A 16,079-nucleotide genomic window follows, 5' to 3' on the forward strand; every position below is an offset into this window, starting at 1 on the left:
TGGATTGGTCGTGTTTTGTTGTTTTGTTTCTTTTTTTGATGGTAGTATGGCTTCCCCGGCGGGTGTTCCGGTTGCTTTATGTCTGGGACGATGAATACTTATACAGAATGTCTTTTAATGGTTGGATTGGAATTTTGTATGTAGATATGTACTCTGAAGCAATTGAATTGATGATTGATTCATGAAAAATAATAGCATTCCTCAAGCAAGACACGAAGGAATGATCCGCATCTGATCGTCATGAACCCATCATAGCCAATGCAGTCAAAAGTTCGAACCAAAACCCCGATGCCCCTTCTATAATGCAAGAGCGATTGCACAAAAAAGACCCAACTAATAAACTTGAGATCCAGACGCCAAAAACCAAAAAAAAAGGAAAAAAAAAGGATACCCTCATTCGACAGTATCAGCAACCCGCGTCGACCGAGCAGGATCGTGAATATTTTCAACATTCTGAGTCTCGCCGGTGGATTCCTTGCTCGTCAACCCGTTGCCGTGACCGTTACCGTGACCGTTGCCGTTCCCGTTGAGGTTGTCCTCAAACACATACTTTGAACTCTTCCATGGCTTCACCCGCATCACGTACATGGTGTCAATCTCCTCGAGGGTGCGGTCCTTGCCCTCAATGACAGCGAAATACACCAGCGCGGCGGCGGCAAAGAGGCAGCCCGCAAAGACGTACCCTAGCCGGAAGTCAATGGCGGAGGTGATGAACGGGGTGAAGAAGGCAATCAGGAAGTTCCAAAGCCAGTTGGAGGCGGTTGCGAGGGCCATGCCCTTGGCGCGGAACTCGGACGGGTACAGCTCCGCGATGATGGTCCAGATCATCGGGCCCCAGGTGGACGCGAAGCCGAGGATGAAGAAACAGGCAAAGACCACCATGACGACGCCGGCGGTGTGCGTGCGCTCGGGTTGTTCATGGTCCAGTTCGAAGTGTCCGACGGAGGCAAAGACCATGAAGTTGATGAACATCCACAGGGCGCCGCCGATCAACGACTTGCGCCGCCCAAAGTTCTGGATAAAGTACAGACCGAGGAAGGTGGTGCCAAAGTTGACAGCGCCCAGGATCATCTGCGTCACGTAGCTGTTTTCGATACCGGCGCCACGGAAGATGGTGGTGCCGTAGTAGAAGAAGTAGTTGGCACCGGTGAGCTGCTGCAGAGCCTGCAGGGTGACGCCGACGAACAGCCGGTACTTCATGCGCGGAGCATGGAGCATCATGCCCCAAGAGATGGAGCCACGCGCTTTCTCCTCTTCATACTTTTGCTTGATCTCCGCAAACTCCGACTTCAGGGCGCGGTGGTTCTTGGGAATGCCATAGATCTTGGACAGAGTCGTGATGGCTCGATCAACCTTGCCATGTCGGTAGTCGTACCGTGGGCTTTCCGGGAATAGAACCATGCCGAATCCCAGGATCAATGCCCAGATGTAAGTGACGCCCATTGGGATGCGCCAGGAGCCGGTATTGCGGTGGCCTTCGGTGCCGAAGTTGATGCAGTTGGCGACGAAGATCCCGAGGGTGATGAACAATTGATACGTGCTAAAGTCGAATTAGCCATTGCGTGTCTCAATAACGGTGGATATAGTAACTACTAGGTAGTTGAACTCACCTGACTAGAGCTCCCCGAATTTGCCTGGGCCCAGCCTCGCCCTGATACATTGGCACCACCAGACTCAATTCGCCGACGCCAATCCCGGCCACCAACCGGCCGACGGCCACCTGGTACCAGTGATGGGTCGGTGCGGACATCTGCACGGTGATGCCGACGCAGACGATCGCGCAGCCAAGGGAAATCGACCACTTGCGGCCGATCCAGTCCGCCACGGGCCCGCCTACCAGCGCACCGAGAAGGGTCCCAATGGAGAGCAAGGCCACGATCAGGCCCGAGCGAACGTTGCTGAAGTAGTACTCGCCGTTCTCATTCACCTGGCCGTACCGCTCCAAGAAATTCTCCATTTCCAGAAACCCCGAGATCTGACCGGTGTCGTAACCAAAGATGAATCCTCCCATCGAAATAAACACGCCCATGATGAACGACCGCCATGTCAACAGCGGAATCGGACCATCGACGGTCTCAGCGCCTTTCTCCACGCCGGGCACCGAGATGGTGTCCGTCGTGGCGTCCCCCTGGGAGCCATGATCGGCGAAGTGCGCGTTAGGATCGACCTTGGGCTTGAGTTTTCCAAACATGATGACTTTGGGTCAATAGGAGTAGAAAAGAAGGAATGTAATGTTTTCGTCACCAAAGTGCGGGCGGGAGTCTGGGGATAAAAAAGAAGGGAAGGGGAGCAGAAGAAGCGCACGGCCCACGTCATCCGAGTTTGGGGTTCCTGCGACTTCCTCTCTTTTGGCTTTTGCAGATGTTTGGCCATGGAACTTTGAACAGTTTTCCCTCCATAAAACAGAAGTTACATACATACATACCTATGTACTCAATACTTACATCCAATTACGGTTTGGGCAGTGGGGTCCCCGGAACCAGCCATGATCTACCGAACTAAGGGTCCGATCCACGGGGACGACGTCTTGGCTGACCTCATTGGGTCGAACAAGCTCTTCGATTTGGATGTGGTTGGACAAGACAGGAATCCGGTTTCCAGAAAGACCCAACCGATGATTGTTTCTGGAAGGACGAGGCGACCCAGTGGAGTTTCAGCCGGAGAGGCCGGAGTACGATACAGTACTATGTACTACTACTACTACTACTACTACTACTACTACTACTACTACTACAGTCTAGATTACATACGCGTATGCCCAGTTCGAATGCTACATGTACTCCGTACTTTCCGCTTACTCAGGCCATTGCATCCTTGTCATCCTCCAGCAATCCTCCGCCTCTCAGCTCCATTGCAAATTCAATTGCCCGCATGACTCCAACCTCGCCACTTACCACGCCCATGGAAAGAAATCTTTCTTCCCATCCTGCGGATAATCCGGCAATCCGGTCGTTCAGCAATCAGGGACCACGAGACTGAACAGAAATTTCCATCGCCTGATCGGCGCCGCCGTCTGACTACCTATTGGGCTATTGGCATGTTGCCGGTCCGCAATGAAATACCTCGGCATTCCGAAATTACTGTGGCCAATCGCCATGCTCCACACGCCGCACAAGGCAACTCGGTGAGATCCCGGGGTGCCGATTGGTGGAGCGGTTCCATCCACTAACCCGAACCAGGACGGAATACATTATGCCACTTATGTAAGATTCTTATTGCAGTTGACATCTAGACCGCCATCATATCAAGCGGCAGGCAGACCCCGTCAAGGGACAAGTACAGGAATTTACGGGTTCACTCGAAGAAGTATCATTGACGATTGGAATTTGATAGCCGCGGACAATGACATCCCGGGGTATTGTACGGAGTACGCGGGGTGCGAGTGTGCACTCCGTATTGCGAAGGTACTATGGATTTTCATGCAAAACTGCGGATGGGACATACACTTTTCTAGAAAAATCCGACATTTCTCCAATAGTCCAAAACGCAGAAAGTGGCACTGTTCCTGATGGCCACCGACTGGCAGCGTGGCTAGAGGTACTCGTTCATCCTGGAGACTCGGAACTGTCGGACCGATCGGATTCGGACCCTCCCATGATCCGTTCATGAAACATCAACTGGGCCAAGGGTCCAGGCGTTGAGGGATTAATATTAATAATGAGGGTTCAGCCACGAAGTCCTTTGTAAGCACTCCGTACGAGTGAACTGAACATCGCGTAGCCTAGTACTCAAGGAAAAGTACTACTCGTAGTACAGTATTTCCGTCCCTTGCTCCGCCGGAGTTCGGAGACATGGTTTTGTCACCACTTGCAATATTTAATTTGCAATCCTGGCCAAAAGATCGGGCAGGAATATTCCCGACGCTAGAGAACTTGATCGAGATTGGTTTGCAATGTGAAAGGACGCGCTGTGAAGGTCTCGTATGGAGCTAAGAAAAGTCCTAAAAGTTGGATTCTTCGTAGGCCGATATGAGGCTACTGTGGAGTGTGGATAGTCCGTAGTGTACTACTGAGTACTGACAGACCACTGAAACAGCCCGAAACATTCATTGCAACCCTGCAATCATGTACTGTAATTCTAACGCCTCTAATATAAACATGTTCTCTGCCAGAAACCCTGATATCCTCATGGACAACCCGAAGACAATAAAATCATCAACCATTGCATCGAAGATGCAGGATCGTATCATAGCAACATCATGACCGGTCCAGGAAGCCCTGGCTCTCTAGAAGGAGAATAATCTCATGCACGATGCTCCGCACACTCTGCTTCTCCACATCCACGACCAAGTCCGCGTTCTGCGGAGTCTCGTACGGGTCGTCCACACCGGTGAAACCCTTGATCTCGCCCCGCCGTGCTCGGGCATACACGCCGCGCTTGTCCGTGCGCTCGCAGTACTCGAGCGAAGTGGCAACGTGGACGAGGAAGAAGGCGCCCACCTGCGAGACGGTCTCCCGGGCGGCTTGCCGTGACTCCTCGTAGGGTGCGATGGGCGCCGCAATAACTGCCGCGCCGGCCTTGGTCAGCTCCGCGGCGACAAAGGCAATGCGCTGAATGTTCTTGTGGCGATCCTCCCGGCTGAAGCCCAGCTCCGATGACAGCTCTGATCGCACCGTCTCACCCAGCAGCAGCGTGACGGAACGGCCGCCTTGTTGGTTCAGGGTCACCTGCAAGGCACGAGCAATGGCATCCTTGCCGGAGTTCTGGTATCCCGTGAGGAAGATGGTGAATCCTTGGGCGTAACGCGGCTTATGGGCCTCGCGAAGAACCTTGACGACTTCAGGGTACGAGAACCACTCGGGAATGGGTGCCCCGGTTCGCAGGCGTCGTCGCAGCTCGGTCCCGGAGATATCCAGCGTCCGGGTGCCCGCGGGCACCTCATCTACGGGGCGGTATTCGTCCGTGTCGGGCAGGTAGGTGACCTGCTGGAACTCGACCACCTCGATTCCAAGCTCGTCCTTGTACTTCTCAACCGCGTGTTGCGCGTCATACGGGCCGTAGAACTCCACGCCCTTGGAGTTCTTGCCAGGACCGGCGTGGTCACGGCCAACGATGAAGTGAGTTGCGCCGTGGTTCTTGCGGATGATGGCGTGCCAGATCGCTTCACGGGGCCCACCCATGCGCATCGCCAGAGGGAGAAGGCCCAGGACCGCCATGCCGTTGGGGTAACGGGGCAGCAGCGCCTGATACGCGCGGACTCGGGTGAAGTGATCAATGTCTCCCGGTTTCGTCAGGCCCACGACGGGATGAATCAGAACGTTTGCCTGGCGCGCACGGGCGGCGCGGACCGTCAATTCACGGTGAGCTCGATGCATGGGATTTCTGTGGCTGTTAGCCAGGTCTTTGAATAGTCGATTAAGCGATACGTACCGTGTTTGGAAAGCAACCACTCGGGTCCAGCCGAGCTTGTCAAAGTGTGTGCGCAATTCGGCAGGTGTGTCTGCAGTTTGTCAGTACGCGACAGGTCGCCCTTGACAGCCAAACTCACAGCGAAGATCAACGTAGTCATAGTGATTCGGCTTGTTGACGGCTTCGACTTTTCCGCCAACATAGAATTCTTGGACCTTAGTGTAAAGGTACTGGATCGCCGGGTGCTCCTCGTCGCCGCCAAACACCAGCTTTGCCTCCTTTTCCCTAAACGCCGCGTGAGTAGTGTTTCTAAAATGACATGTGACCTGACTCACTTGTCTGGCCGATAGATGTCTTCTACGGTCAGAATGGCCAGATTGCGATCGTCTCGGAAATCCCGCAGAGTGACTCGAGAGCCCGGCTTCAGGCCAAGCTCGTCAATGGTCTCTTGCGACACATCGAGGTTGATCGGCATCGAGAACAGGCTGCCATCGGCCAGACGGAGGTTCTCCACGACCCTTCAGACATCATGTTAGCCTCCACTACTCCTCAAGGAGATGCGGGACTGTGCAAAGTTGTGATATAGGTAACGGCGAACAGCGACATACCCATTGTAATCCTTTTCATTGAGGAAACCTATGCGCTTGTTAGTCACGGGGCTCTCAGAAACGTTTTCACCGAAATCACCCAAATGGCACAAACATACCTTCCAGCGGACTGAAACCACCATTGAGGATCAACTCCAGATCGCAAAGCTGCCGCTCTGTCAGGACAATGGCAGGCAACTTCTCAGCTTCAGCCGCCAGCTCGTCATGACGGGGCGCATCACGAGCAAGCAGGTCCTTGAGGACCCCTCCATGCGGTTTGTTCGCCATTGAAAGTTGTTTTCTATGGGCGAACCTCTAGATTCCAGATTTCAAAGAACCAGCACAGAACCAAAGAAGGAGAACAAGCAAAGGAGAGAAAAAGCGCAGGGAAAAACCAGATTAAAGAGGGGTCTGGTCGCGCAATTGGATTTGCTAGTGGAGCAATCGAGATGGCTACAGAGATCTCCCACGGGGAGCTGCCAAAACCCACACGAGGGAATTGACAACTAACCAGAGAGAGCCTCGGAGGCTCAGGCTAAGAAAAAAAAAAAAGATGATTTCTCGGCCTTTGTACTTGCTATTGTGATTATTTACACGTTTCCAAGTAACAACGGCTGGAATGTTATACATACAATGGCATTGTTGCATTCCTCGAGTTCAACCCCAGAGCGATAACGTCATATCAGTTCAGCGGTTCAACACTGCAGGTGAGCTGCATGTACTCCCGTACCTACAGTTCTGGATGCCGATCAGATCAGAAAACCGCTCATGACTTTTGTTAAGACCTACAATCTGTTGGGCTCGACTTCATCTTCAGTCCCTGGCTCCCTGCTCATCTTCAGGGTCCCGAAGATAACGATGGTTTCCGATTCTGGTCTCTGATTTCTTATCAGTCAGCAATCACGACATCCCGCCGGCCGCTTGCGTGATTAAGTTCCACTGCGGGCCTTAACCTAACTAATTTCCCATCTGGGGCTAGTGTGCGTAATTTCTTGAGCCCCTCTGACCCTAACCCTAATCCATGCCTAAACCTCCAACGATCACGCATTCAGGCAGGGTAGGCACTGCACTGGGCTTTTCAATCCCACTCTGAGTCTGCCAAACATTTACGATGGAATTCGGACTTCTTGATACATGTCGCATTTCTATCAGCTTTGGCAGCTATTCTAGCTCCAGCCGCAGAGCATCATGATCCGATTTCTCTCAAACAATTATTTTGTATAAAACCAGAACAGAAAATCCCATAACGCCACACCGAATGCCCCAAAGATCATGCAAAAAAAGTCATAACGAATCAAGGAAACAGAAATACAGCGTAGCTCTAGGATTCCGCAGGACCAGTGGTCAACTTGTTCTGCAGTGCCTGTGCGAGGGCCTCTTCCCGACGCTTCTGCTCCTGCTCCATCAAAAACTGAAAGTATCGGGACCGGGGGTTGTGGATGCCGCACTCCGTCTTGTCTTTGCCCTTCCAGCGACCAGCGCGCTCATCTTCGCCCTCAGCCACAGGCTGCGTCGAGTGCCAGTCACCCACGCTCTTGTAGCCCCGATCCAGGAGCTCATTGTAGGGCACGTTGTTCTCGCGGATGTACTGACGCACTTGATCAAAGGTCCAGTTGGCCAGCGGGTTGACCTTAATCAGGCCCGCTTCGTCAACCTCCAGCACATCGAGATCGCCGCGCTGCCCACCTTGGCTGCGGCGACGACCCGTGAGAACGGCACTGACGTTGAGCTCGCGGTAAGCGCGCTGGGCCGGCTCCACTTTGGCAGTCCAGTCGTAGAGCTCCTCGTTGGTCTCCCAGAGGCGCTCGCCGTACTTCTTTGCGAACTCCTCTGCCGTCTCGACGCCGGCGGGCTTGAAGATGTGAATGTTGATGTGCGGGTACCGTTCACGGACCCGATCAACCAGCCGCAGGGTCTCGGGGAAATGGTGCAGCGTGTCCAGGAAAATGAGGTCGACGAGCTGCGGCCGCGGAACCTGCAGCTTCGACAGCATGTCGGTGATCACCAGCCCCGTCAAGCCAAAGGCGGTGGTTTGATAGAGGTTGGGCAGCGTAGTAATGCACCATCGGAGGATGTCTGCAAAGAATGTTAGACACTACGGTGGCAGAGAGTCTTCGCCCCGACATCACGACGTACCTTGGGGCTCTAGGAACTGCAGCTGTCGGTTCAGGTGTTGCAGGTGCGGCTTGGTGAAGACAATCTCCGGCAGACTGCTCTCACTGGAGGAAGCACTGGCATAGCCTGACTCTGGTTCATGGTCCCTCAGATCCATGTTGGCCGTGTCTACGCGAGGTTTGACAGACATGGTGGGATGCAGTGGAGCAGTTCAGAATCAAGTCGGTCAATGCACAAAAGAAAAGTACTGCAGCAACCTCAATGGCTTCAATTGACCAAATCTGGAAGCAGAAGTAAAATCACAGCGAGATCGTGGAGAGACAGAAGGATCAGAGATCACGTAGAGGGGGAGATGCCAAGGCGATTTCGTGATCACCGGCAGAGATACTGTAGTCTCCATGCATCTTCCGCAACGGGGAGGAAGATTTCAAAGCACGATACATAGATAGGTATGATCCTCCAGAAGGATGTGAGCCCTTCACCACGCTCTGACAAACCATCACTCTGGGTAGCGTCATTGTCGCCCCTGACTGGCTCGGGGCCCCCAGAAACCCACCGCAGAAGACGAGCACGCCATCAACAGTTTAACCGCCTTCCTCTCTGGGCCAAGCAGGCACTCATCTGAGGGATGTTCTCATGCCATGTGCAAATCACGCAATTCTTGCGCGCCAGGGACTTTTGCGCCGCCGTAGTGCTTATGTAACTAAGTAGGCTACCTACCACCATAGCTTATTCAGCATCGAACCCTAACCCTAATGTGTCTTGGCCTGGGGGACGCTTTCCCCTTTCTGGATGACCGGTGATCATCCTGGACTTGGAGCAGGCATCCAGACTGTAAATGAGGTTAGCATCGCTCTGAGCAGTTACGGAGTACACTTTGAAATATCTCTGAATGTTTAACTGCTGCTTCCAGTCCGGCATACATCAAGTATGCTTTACCAAGGATGATGCGCCCATGTCTGACTGCGCAACGAACAAGTCCGAGGGACTTTGCAGTGTGGAGGACTTCCCCGAAGCGGAACAAAACGAGATTTAGGAGGCTCGAGAAAAAAGTATTCGCCTGTAAGATAAATGAGTCTAGTGTTTGTCTCGCAGTGAATCCTTGAATATACAGTGGTATGCGGTCAGTTTTGAAGTTCCAAGTCGAAGCAAAGGCACAGAAGGGTGGAGGAGTGTATCGAGTTGAATACAGTACTCTCCGCACGGAGGAGGTACTGACTAACCAAACTGGTTGCATTGATTTGCAGAGCTACATAGGATAGTAGCTCTCCAAACGGAGAAACTTAGACAATCACACTCAAGCTCACATGTATCTGGAGGTGAGAATTACAATTTCGAAATAAGCGTTGAGTTGAACAGCTTCTACGCTTGGACAGCAATCACTGTTCCAAAGACCCCAAGATTGACAATTTCTGCCAAAGGCCACGAAACTTATCTACCAGGCTCATTTCCTTCAAAGCTGAAAGTTGGCTCTTCTTCCATGGCGGTGATGAATCCCTACGTTGACCACCCGGCTGGTGCCGCATGCCTGCACCAGATTCGACCCGAACACGGCGATGATCTTATCGGCTCTTTGCCTCCCGAGCTTCTGATTCAGATCGTGGATTACCTAGATCCAGACATTGTCCAAAGCCAAAGGGTGTGCATCGACCTCTCGTCAATCTTTATAACTGAGGTCATCTCATAATTCTAAAAGGAACTACCTAGTACCTACATACCTAACCTAGGTCTCGAAGTGAGGCGCACGAAATTTTTGTCAGAGACAGCCATAGACCATGCATTGCGCCAAACACTTGCATTTCTGTGTCTGGACGGCACGAATGTCGCGGCTGACGACGCGATGACCTATTTCAAATGGCGACATGGTTTGGAAGGTGGTCGGCCGGTGAAGAAGATCGTCATCCCCCGCTCAAAATCGCGGAACTGAGATCGCGGAGATCTGTATATGTGCCATTCGCAATGGCCATGCCATAGCACATTTGGTAATAACGAAGTCGACGTATTGGATCTCGCGACGGGACACCGATTGCGCTGGGCCGACCCCCAACTTTCTCGATGGGATGCAGGAGTCATAAAGGCCACATTTTCTCTTCTCCCTTCTTGTCTTCATCGTCTAACAGGAAAGCTGGCAGGCATCTGACAGTCAAACCATCCCCCGCCTACAATTGGGACCTTGGCACAGATCGAGTCGGGAAGATTGGTAAAGTGGGCCACTTTGGCAAGAACTGGTGGTGGCACATAGCCGCGGGCGATAACATGTTGGTGGGATTCGAGATCAACTGTGACGCCGACCCGCCGGAGGTGCAGCACGACCAAGTGGACGTTAAATGGACAGCTCCTCGACAGGAAACATATTCACCTGTCGCTGTCGTCGGTTCCTGGTCTGGACAGGACCAGGTTCCCACCAAGATACGGCTACAGTCACACCTTTGGTCGTAAGACTACTAGTAACCCGGCTGTATTCTAGGGTGGATGGCCGAGAAAGGATGGACCTCATAATCGACCACGCCATCGACAAGCTGAGCCTCCGATGGCGATCGATCAATACCAACCTTCTTTTGACTGCGAGCATGATCGTCGCAAGCTCCTCGCACCCTACATATCCTACGAATGGAACAGCGATCTCAAACAGCTCAGCCTCTCCCGATTAAATACCGGAGAGGTCCGTACTCTTAACTTGCCGCGTAAACGTAGAGGCAAACGCAGACTTCAACTGAACATTCAAGAAGTAATGGGCGACCGAGAGGTCCTTTGTCTGCTTGGAAACAATGATATTGAACCCTGGTTCGAACCTCGTTCCCGACCATCGGGATAAATCTCCTTTCTGAAAGCGGTTGAATTTCACGAGGTATACCTGATCTTTGATTCAGCACTATGTCTCTGATAAACCCAACGCATGAAGATCTTGCGCATCTTCCACTGATTGTGATCGTAGTTCTGCATTTGAGCCGTGGTTTCTTAAAGAATTGCCTTGACTTGAACTTGCAAACTTTGATAGTATACGTTCACAGTTTGGAATCCATCCCCTGCATATCGGTCATGAAGCCCATTATCATTTGAGGACGGTGGATGAGAGATATATCTTCCGAGAGCAATTGGGCAGGGCACGCCGCAACGCCCGCAGACGATCTCAAAGTCACCCATTCCCTCCTTACCATGTACGTAGGTGGTCAAAAAAAAAGTAATCGCGTATTGATTCCGAGGCTGGACCGCTCGATTTGAGAAATGAAACTTTAAGGTGAGCATCGAGTTGAACAGGACAGCTGTCGCTCTTCCAAAGGAAGCCTGGGATTGGCAGTTTTTCCGTGCTGGTGCCGCACGCCTGCACCAGATTGGAACCGATGACAACTGTGATTCTATCAGCTCATTTCCTCTTGAGCTTCTGCCTCTCCATTAATGTTGGGATCTGAGCGCGAATCAAGTCCAAAGAGATTGGTGAAGTAGGGACTTCGGCGAAGAGCTGTTGCGGCGCATGGATGCAGACGAGTTCGACTGGGACGCAGACCGGCCGCCCAAGGTGCAGACCAGTGGACGTTGACCGGGCAGCTTCTCGACAGGAAACATTTTCACCCGTTGTTTTCGTCCGTTCGTAGGCTGGATGAGAAGATACCGCTACAGTCAACTTCGGCCGTCAGATTGTAATCCTGTTGTGTTCTGACAAAGATGGCAGAGGCGTGATGGACCTCGTATGCACCACGCCATTGACAAGGTGAGTCTCCATGGATTGACAATCCCCTACCCCGTATTAATACTCATCCCAGTTGCTTACCTAGTACCTAGGACCTACCTGTACTTCCTACGAATGGAACAGCATTCTCGACCGGCTCAAAACCCGCCGGTTGTATATCCAAGAGGTCCGTACTGTCGAGTTATTCCACGGACAGAGATGTCACTCCGAACAATGAAGCGAGGGACTTGTTCCTCTTAGGCGACCATGAGGTCCTTTGCTTGCTGAGGGAAGATGACATTCAGCTGTGGTTCTTCAATCCAAACTTCGTTCCCGACCTTCCCGATGCATCGCCCTTTTGAGAGTGGTTGATTTTCTGAGATATTGAGTGCTATATCTTGAATGAGCCCAACGCAAGATTCGTCCATGCACTGATGACTGATCAAGTTCTAGTTTGCCGAGCCAAGGTTCTGCAAGAATGAACTTACTATGGAGTACAGTACATCCTTCCTTTATACGTCTAAACTGTATGCACGGTCCGAAATCCAACCCATGCAGCCCAGCTACGAAGCCCATTATTTCTCTGAGAACTGCGGACTTGGAGCTTTATCATCTAATGGTGAGTTGCGCAGGAATCCAGAACCCATTTGCAGACGATCAAAATGTCAAATTCCCCGCCATTTCATCACGTGACCAAAGGCTTTCCCCTCCAACCATTTACTCGATAAAAGCGATAAATGAATTCAGGTCCCAAGGGCCTGTATTCGATCAATATCCTTGAACTTTGAAAATTACAACTTCAACACGATGGAATCGCAAAGGTCATCTTCTCGTGCAGAGAGGCCCGTGCTTCGGCACAGCTCGCTGACTGGCGGGTCCTTCATCAAGGATCACCAGCAGTACAAACCGGCAGTGTCCACTCCGCCGGTGACGCAGAATATCTCCGACGTCTTGCAGACAGTCAAAGAAGATGGCTCTCCCTTGCCATTGAGGACAAATCCCATCAGTCCGGACCCAGAAAAAGTGACCGACAGCGGCATCGTGCACAGCATATACCCTGTATCCCCCAATCCACTGCCTGCCGGAACCCCGAAACTCGTGGCGACCATCTTCTACAATCCTTCCCGCCCTGTGCAGCCCAACGGTAGCTCCAATGGTTCATCTTCCACTGGAAATTCGCAATCACAGTCCGTTCCAGCCGGCTCGGCGCCGTCGGCCGACGTCGAGAAGCTTCCTCGAGAACCTCTCGAGCCCGATCCGGAGCCATTGGATCATCTCTACGGCCAGTTTGTGTCGCAGCTGTGCGTAGCAAGCTTCCTGCAGATGCTGGAAGGCCTCCAGACCCCATTCCAACGTATGAACACGTCGCATCGCTGCCTGGACCAAGAAGAGCAGCCGCGCGTGGTTGAGGTGACAGCGTTGCCGCTGCCAAACCCGGAATACTTGTCATTCGCAGATTTGAGAAAGCACGAAAGCGTATGGAGATTCGAACGCGAGTGGAATGTGGAGGTCGTCCTGCAGAAAGAGAGCGTATTTCGGCGGCATAAGCGATTGGCCGTCTTTGACATGGATAGCACCCTCATCCAAAATGAAGTCATTGATGAGATTGCCAAGTTCGTTGGCGTGGAAAAGGAGGTTTCTGTACGTTTATTTCCTTGCGCAACATCAGCGAACGCTAACGCGTGGGCAGCAAATCACCGCGCGGGCCATGAACGGGGAATTGGATTTTTCTGCATCGCTCAAGGCTCGAGTCAGCTTGCTGAAGGGTGTTCCAGCCGACGTCTTCGACAAACTCAAGTCCGTCATTACCATCTCACCCGGTGCCAGAGAATTGTGCCGAGCTCTCAAGGCACTAGGATACAAATTGGCCGTCCTGAGCGGCGGATTCCAGCCGCTCGCCGAGTGGCTTGCTGACCAGCTGGGCATTGACTTTGCCCATGCCAACCATGTACGGTAGCACACATATCGTACAGTCACTGATCCAAGAGCAAAGCTGACGGAATACCCTTCCCTTTCCTCGCAGCTTGAAATTGACGAATCCACCCAAACCCTCACCGGAAACCTCGTACCGACATACCCGATCATCGACGCTGCCCGAAAGCGCGATCTGTTGCGCTCCATTGCGGCCGACCATGACATCCCCCTCAACCAGACTCTGGCCGTAGGAGACGGTGCGAATGACCTTCTCATGCTGCATGAGGCCGGCTTGGGCGTGGCGTGGCGCGCCAAGAGCAAAGTGCAGTTGGAGGCGCCGACGAGATTGAACGGCGAGAGCCTGACGGATGTCTTGTACTTGCTTGGGTTATCGGATGAGGAGATCAAGGAGTTGTTGGCGTAAGAGAAAGGTTCTCTTTGAGGTTTGGACGAGCGGGGACGCCATTGATATCTTATCAATTTGCTGACATCTCACCCAATATAGGGGGTATTGTGCAGACCACCGGTGATGTACATACATGCATGCCTGCGTACCGACGCCGCAGGACGAATTCCCGGCCTCAGATCAGATGCAGCGGGCAGCGGGACTGATGTTGAATGATACCATGTAACCACCTGTGCATATCTCCGGACCAAAAAACAACAAAAACCCATTCGTATCATAGAGCATGAAATGTACATGAATATGATAGTCCTACAGACTCACTTGCTCGCCTCGCTAGTGATGATCTCCTCCACGGCCTTGGGCGGGCGCTCCGCCTCCCCGGCGCCTGTCCGCCGCTTCTTCAGGACATTCTCAATAAAGACCTCTCCCGCCTTGTAGCTGCTTCTCACCAAGGGACCGGATGCACAATACAGGAATCCCATGTCCATTGCACGCTGGCGCCATAGTTCGAACTTGTCCGGTGTGACATACTCATGCACCGGCATGTGCCGCTTCGTTGGACGCATGTACTGACCGAACGTAACGATGTCGACGTCCTTGGCGCGCAGTTGGCGCAGAGCGTCCCAGATCTGGGCATCGTTCTCGCCGAGACCCAACATCAGGGACGTCTTGGTGATCAGCGAGGGTTTGGTGCGCTTTGCGGTCTCCAGAACCCGGAGGGATTGCTGGAAGGATGCACGACGATCGCGAACAAAAGGGGTGAGTTCCTCGACCGTCTCGACGTTGTGTGCGTAGACGTCCAGTCCCGAGCGGGCGAGCAGGGCCACCATGTCCATGTTTCCGCCAAAGTCGCCGGTCAGACACTCAACCAGCGTACTCGGCGACTTTTGCTTGATCTTGATGACCGTTTCCGCAAAGTGTCGCGCACCTCCGTCGGGAAGGTCATCACGGTCCACGGTGGTCAGGACGACATATCCCAGACCCCAGCGGGCGAGCGCCTCGGCTGTATTCTCGGGCTCATGCGGATCGAGTGGCGGTGGTGTTCGCGACGTCTTTACACTGCAAAAACGACACGCTCGCGTACAAGTATCCCCCATAAGCATGATCGTCGCGGTGGCGGCGGACTTGTCACTGCCACCCCAACAGTCGGAGATGTTGGGACATCGAGCTTCCTCGCAGACCGTGTGTAGTTTCAATCCGCGCAAATCATTCTTGATGCGCTTGTAGTTTTCCCCTTCGGGGATCGGTGTCTTCAACCATGGCGGCAATCGCGTGATTTCCTTCTTGCGCCCGGGCGGCCCGACCATGACCTTTTCAAAAGTATACGACTCCGCTGAGTCTTTACCAACATTTCCGCTGACAAAATCCGCAAACGACGGACCGGCGTTCAGTTTATCGCGAAATATCGTTGTCCGCCTCCGTGTCGGAGCTTTCGATATCGAAGGGGAGGCCGTTGCGGATGACTCGGAGCTGGTGGTGGCATAGTGGCGGGAGAGCGCTGCTCCGGACGGAGGCGCATATGATCCCACATGGAATGACGATGCGAACAAGCACCGCAACCTGGTCGAAGACGTCGCCGCCATGGTGAGAGATGCGAAGTTGGTCAGTCACTTCTTGGATACTGACCAAGCTCCGCTGCTGAAAACGGAGACTTCGTGCTGAGTCAGCATTCTTGTCTTGGTTTAGCGTTTCTTCTCCGCGGGAAACCGGGAATCAAGCCAGAATGTTAGGTTAGTTCTCGCCCTCCAATCAAGGGGTCAACTCTCCCGTTGCGGGATTGATCTGAGTCACAGTGCGCAATTGTTAGTTTCTTGTCGCCGGCATGTTGCTTTTCTGATCAACTGGTTATTCGTGAGAGACTATATACGATTGGGAATTCTACACTCCTGAAACCAGCAGTAGCCCTAATGTGACAATACCACGGATCAAGGGGCTTTACCTTCAGTTTTGAGCCCAGAAGTGCGGCACCCTCTGATGGGTTCTGCGGAGGTGCCAGAGTCTCGGGGACATATGGTTACTCGCGTACACCTGTCGTTCTCCT

The 16,079-nt window shown here is 52.8% G+C and overlaps 5 protein-coding genes across 5 annotated transcripts; 1 reads left to right on the forward strand and 4 right to left on the reverse strand.

Annotated features, from left to right (window-relative positions):
• Positions 1-393: 393 nt before the first annotated feature.
• On the reverse strand, positions 394-2,191 carry VTN31DRAFT_7529 (uncharacterized protein; the record flags this gene model as incomplete). The annotated part of the gene is made up of 2 exons (XM_069408260.1): positions 394-1,540; positions 1,611-2,191. The coding sequence occupies 2 exons, from the start codon at positions 2,189-2,191 to the stop codon at positions 394-396; spliced, it is 1,728 nt and encodes a 575-aa protein (XP_069258027.1).
• Positions 2,192-4,196: 2,005 nt separating this feature from the next.
• VTN31DRAFT_7530 (uncharacterized protein) lies at positions 4,197-6,224 on the reverse strand (the record flags this gene model as incomplete). The annotated part of the gene is made up of 6 exons (XM_069408262.1): positions 4,197-5,322; positions 5,371-5,440; positions 5,489-5,634; positions 5,685-5,867; positions 5,958-5,985; positions 6,056-6,224. The coding sequence occupies 6 exons, from the start codon at positions 6,222-6,224 to the stop codon at positions 4,197-4,199; spliced, it is 1,722 nt and encodes a 573-aa protein (XP_069258028.1).
• Positions 6,225-7,257: 1,033 nt separating this feature from the next.
• VTN31DRAFT_7531 (uncharacterized protein) lies at positions 7,258-8,241 on the reverse strand (the record flags this gene model as incomplete). The annotated part of the gene is made up of 2 exons (XM_069408263.1): positions 7,258-8,012; positions 8,073-8,241. 2 exons carry the CDS (start codon positions 8,239-8,241, stop codon positions 7,258-7,260), a joined length of 924 nt encoding a protein of 307 aa, XP_069258029.1.
• A 4,284-nt stretch (positions 8,242-12,525) lies between these two features.
• VTN31DRAFT_7532 (uncharacterized protein) lies at positions 12,526-14,056 on the forward strand (the record flags this gene model as incomplete). The annotated part of the gene is made up of 3 exons (XM_069408264.1): positions 12,526-13,359; positions 13,409-13,666; positions 13,742-14,056. 3 exons carry the CDS (start codon positions 12,526-12,528, stop codon positions 14,054-14,056), a joined length of 1,407 nt encoding a protein of 468 aa, XP_069258030.1.
• Positions 14,057-14,355: 299 nt separating this feature from the next.
• Positions 14,356-15,621, reverse strand: VTN31DRAFT_7533 (uncharacterized protein; the record flags this gene model as incomplete). The annotated part of the gene is made up of 1 exon (XM_069408265.1): positions 14,356-15,621. The coding sequence occupies one exon, from the start codon at positions 15,619-15,621 to the stop codon at positions 14,356-14,358; it is 1,266 nt and encodes a 421-aa protein (XP_069258031.1).
• Between the last annotated feature and the right edge of the window lie 458 nt (positions 15,622-16,079).

This window comes from Thermomyces dupontii, assembly GCF_041956625.1.
Source record: "Thermomyces dupontii strain NRRL 2155 unplaced genomic scaffold VTN31scaffold_9, whole genome shotgun sequence".
NCBI classification, from domain to species: Eukaryota; Fungi; Ascomycota; class Eurotiomycetes; order Eurotiales; family Trichocomaceae; genus Thermomyces; species Thermomyces dupontii.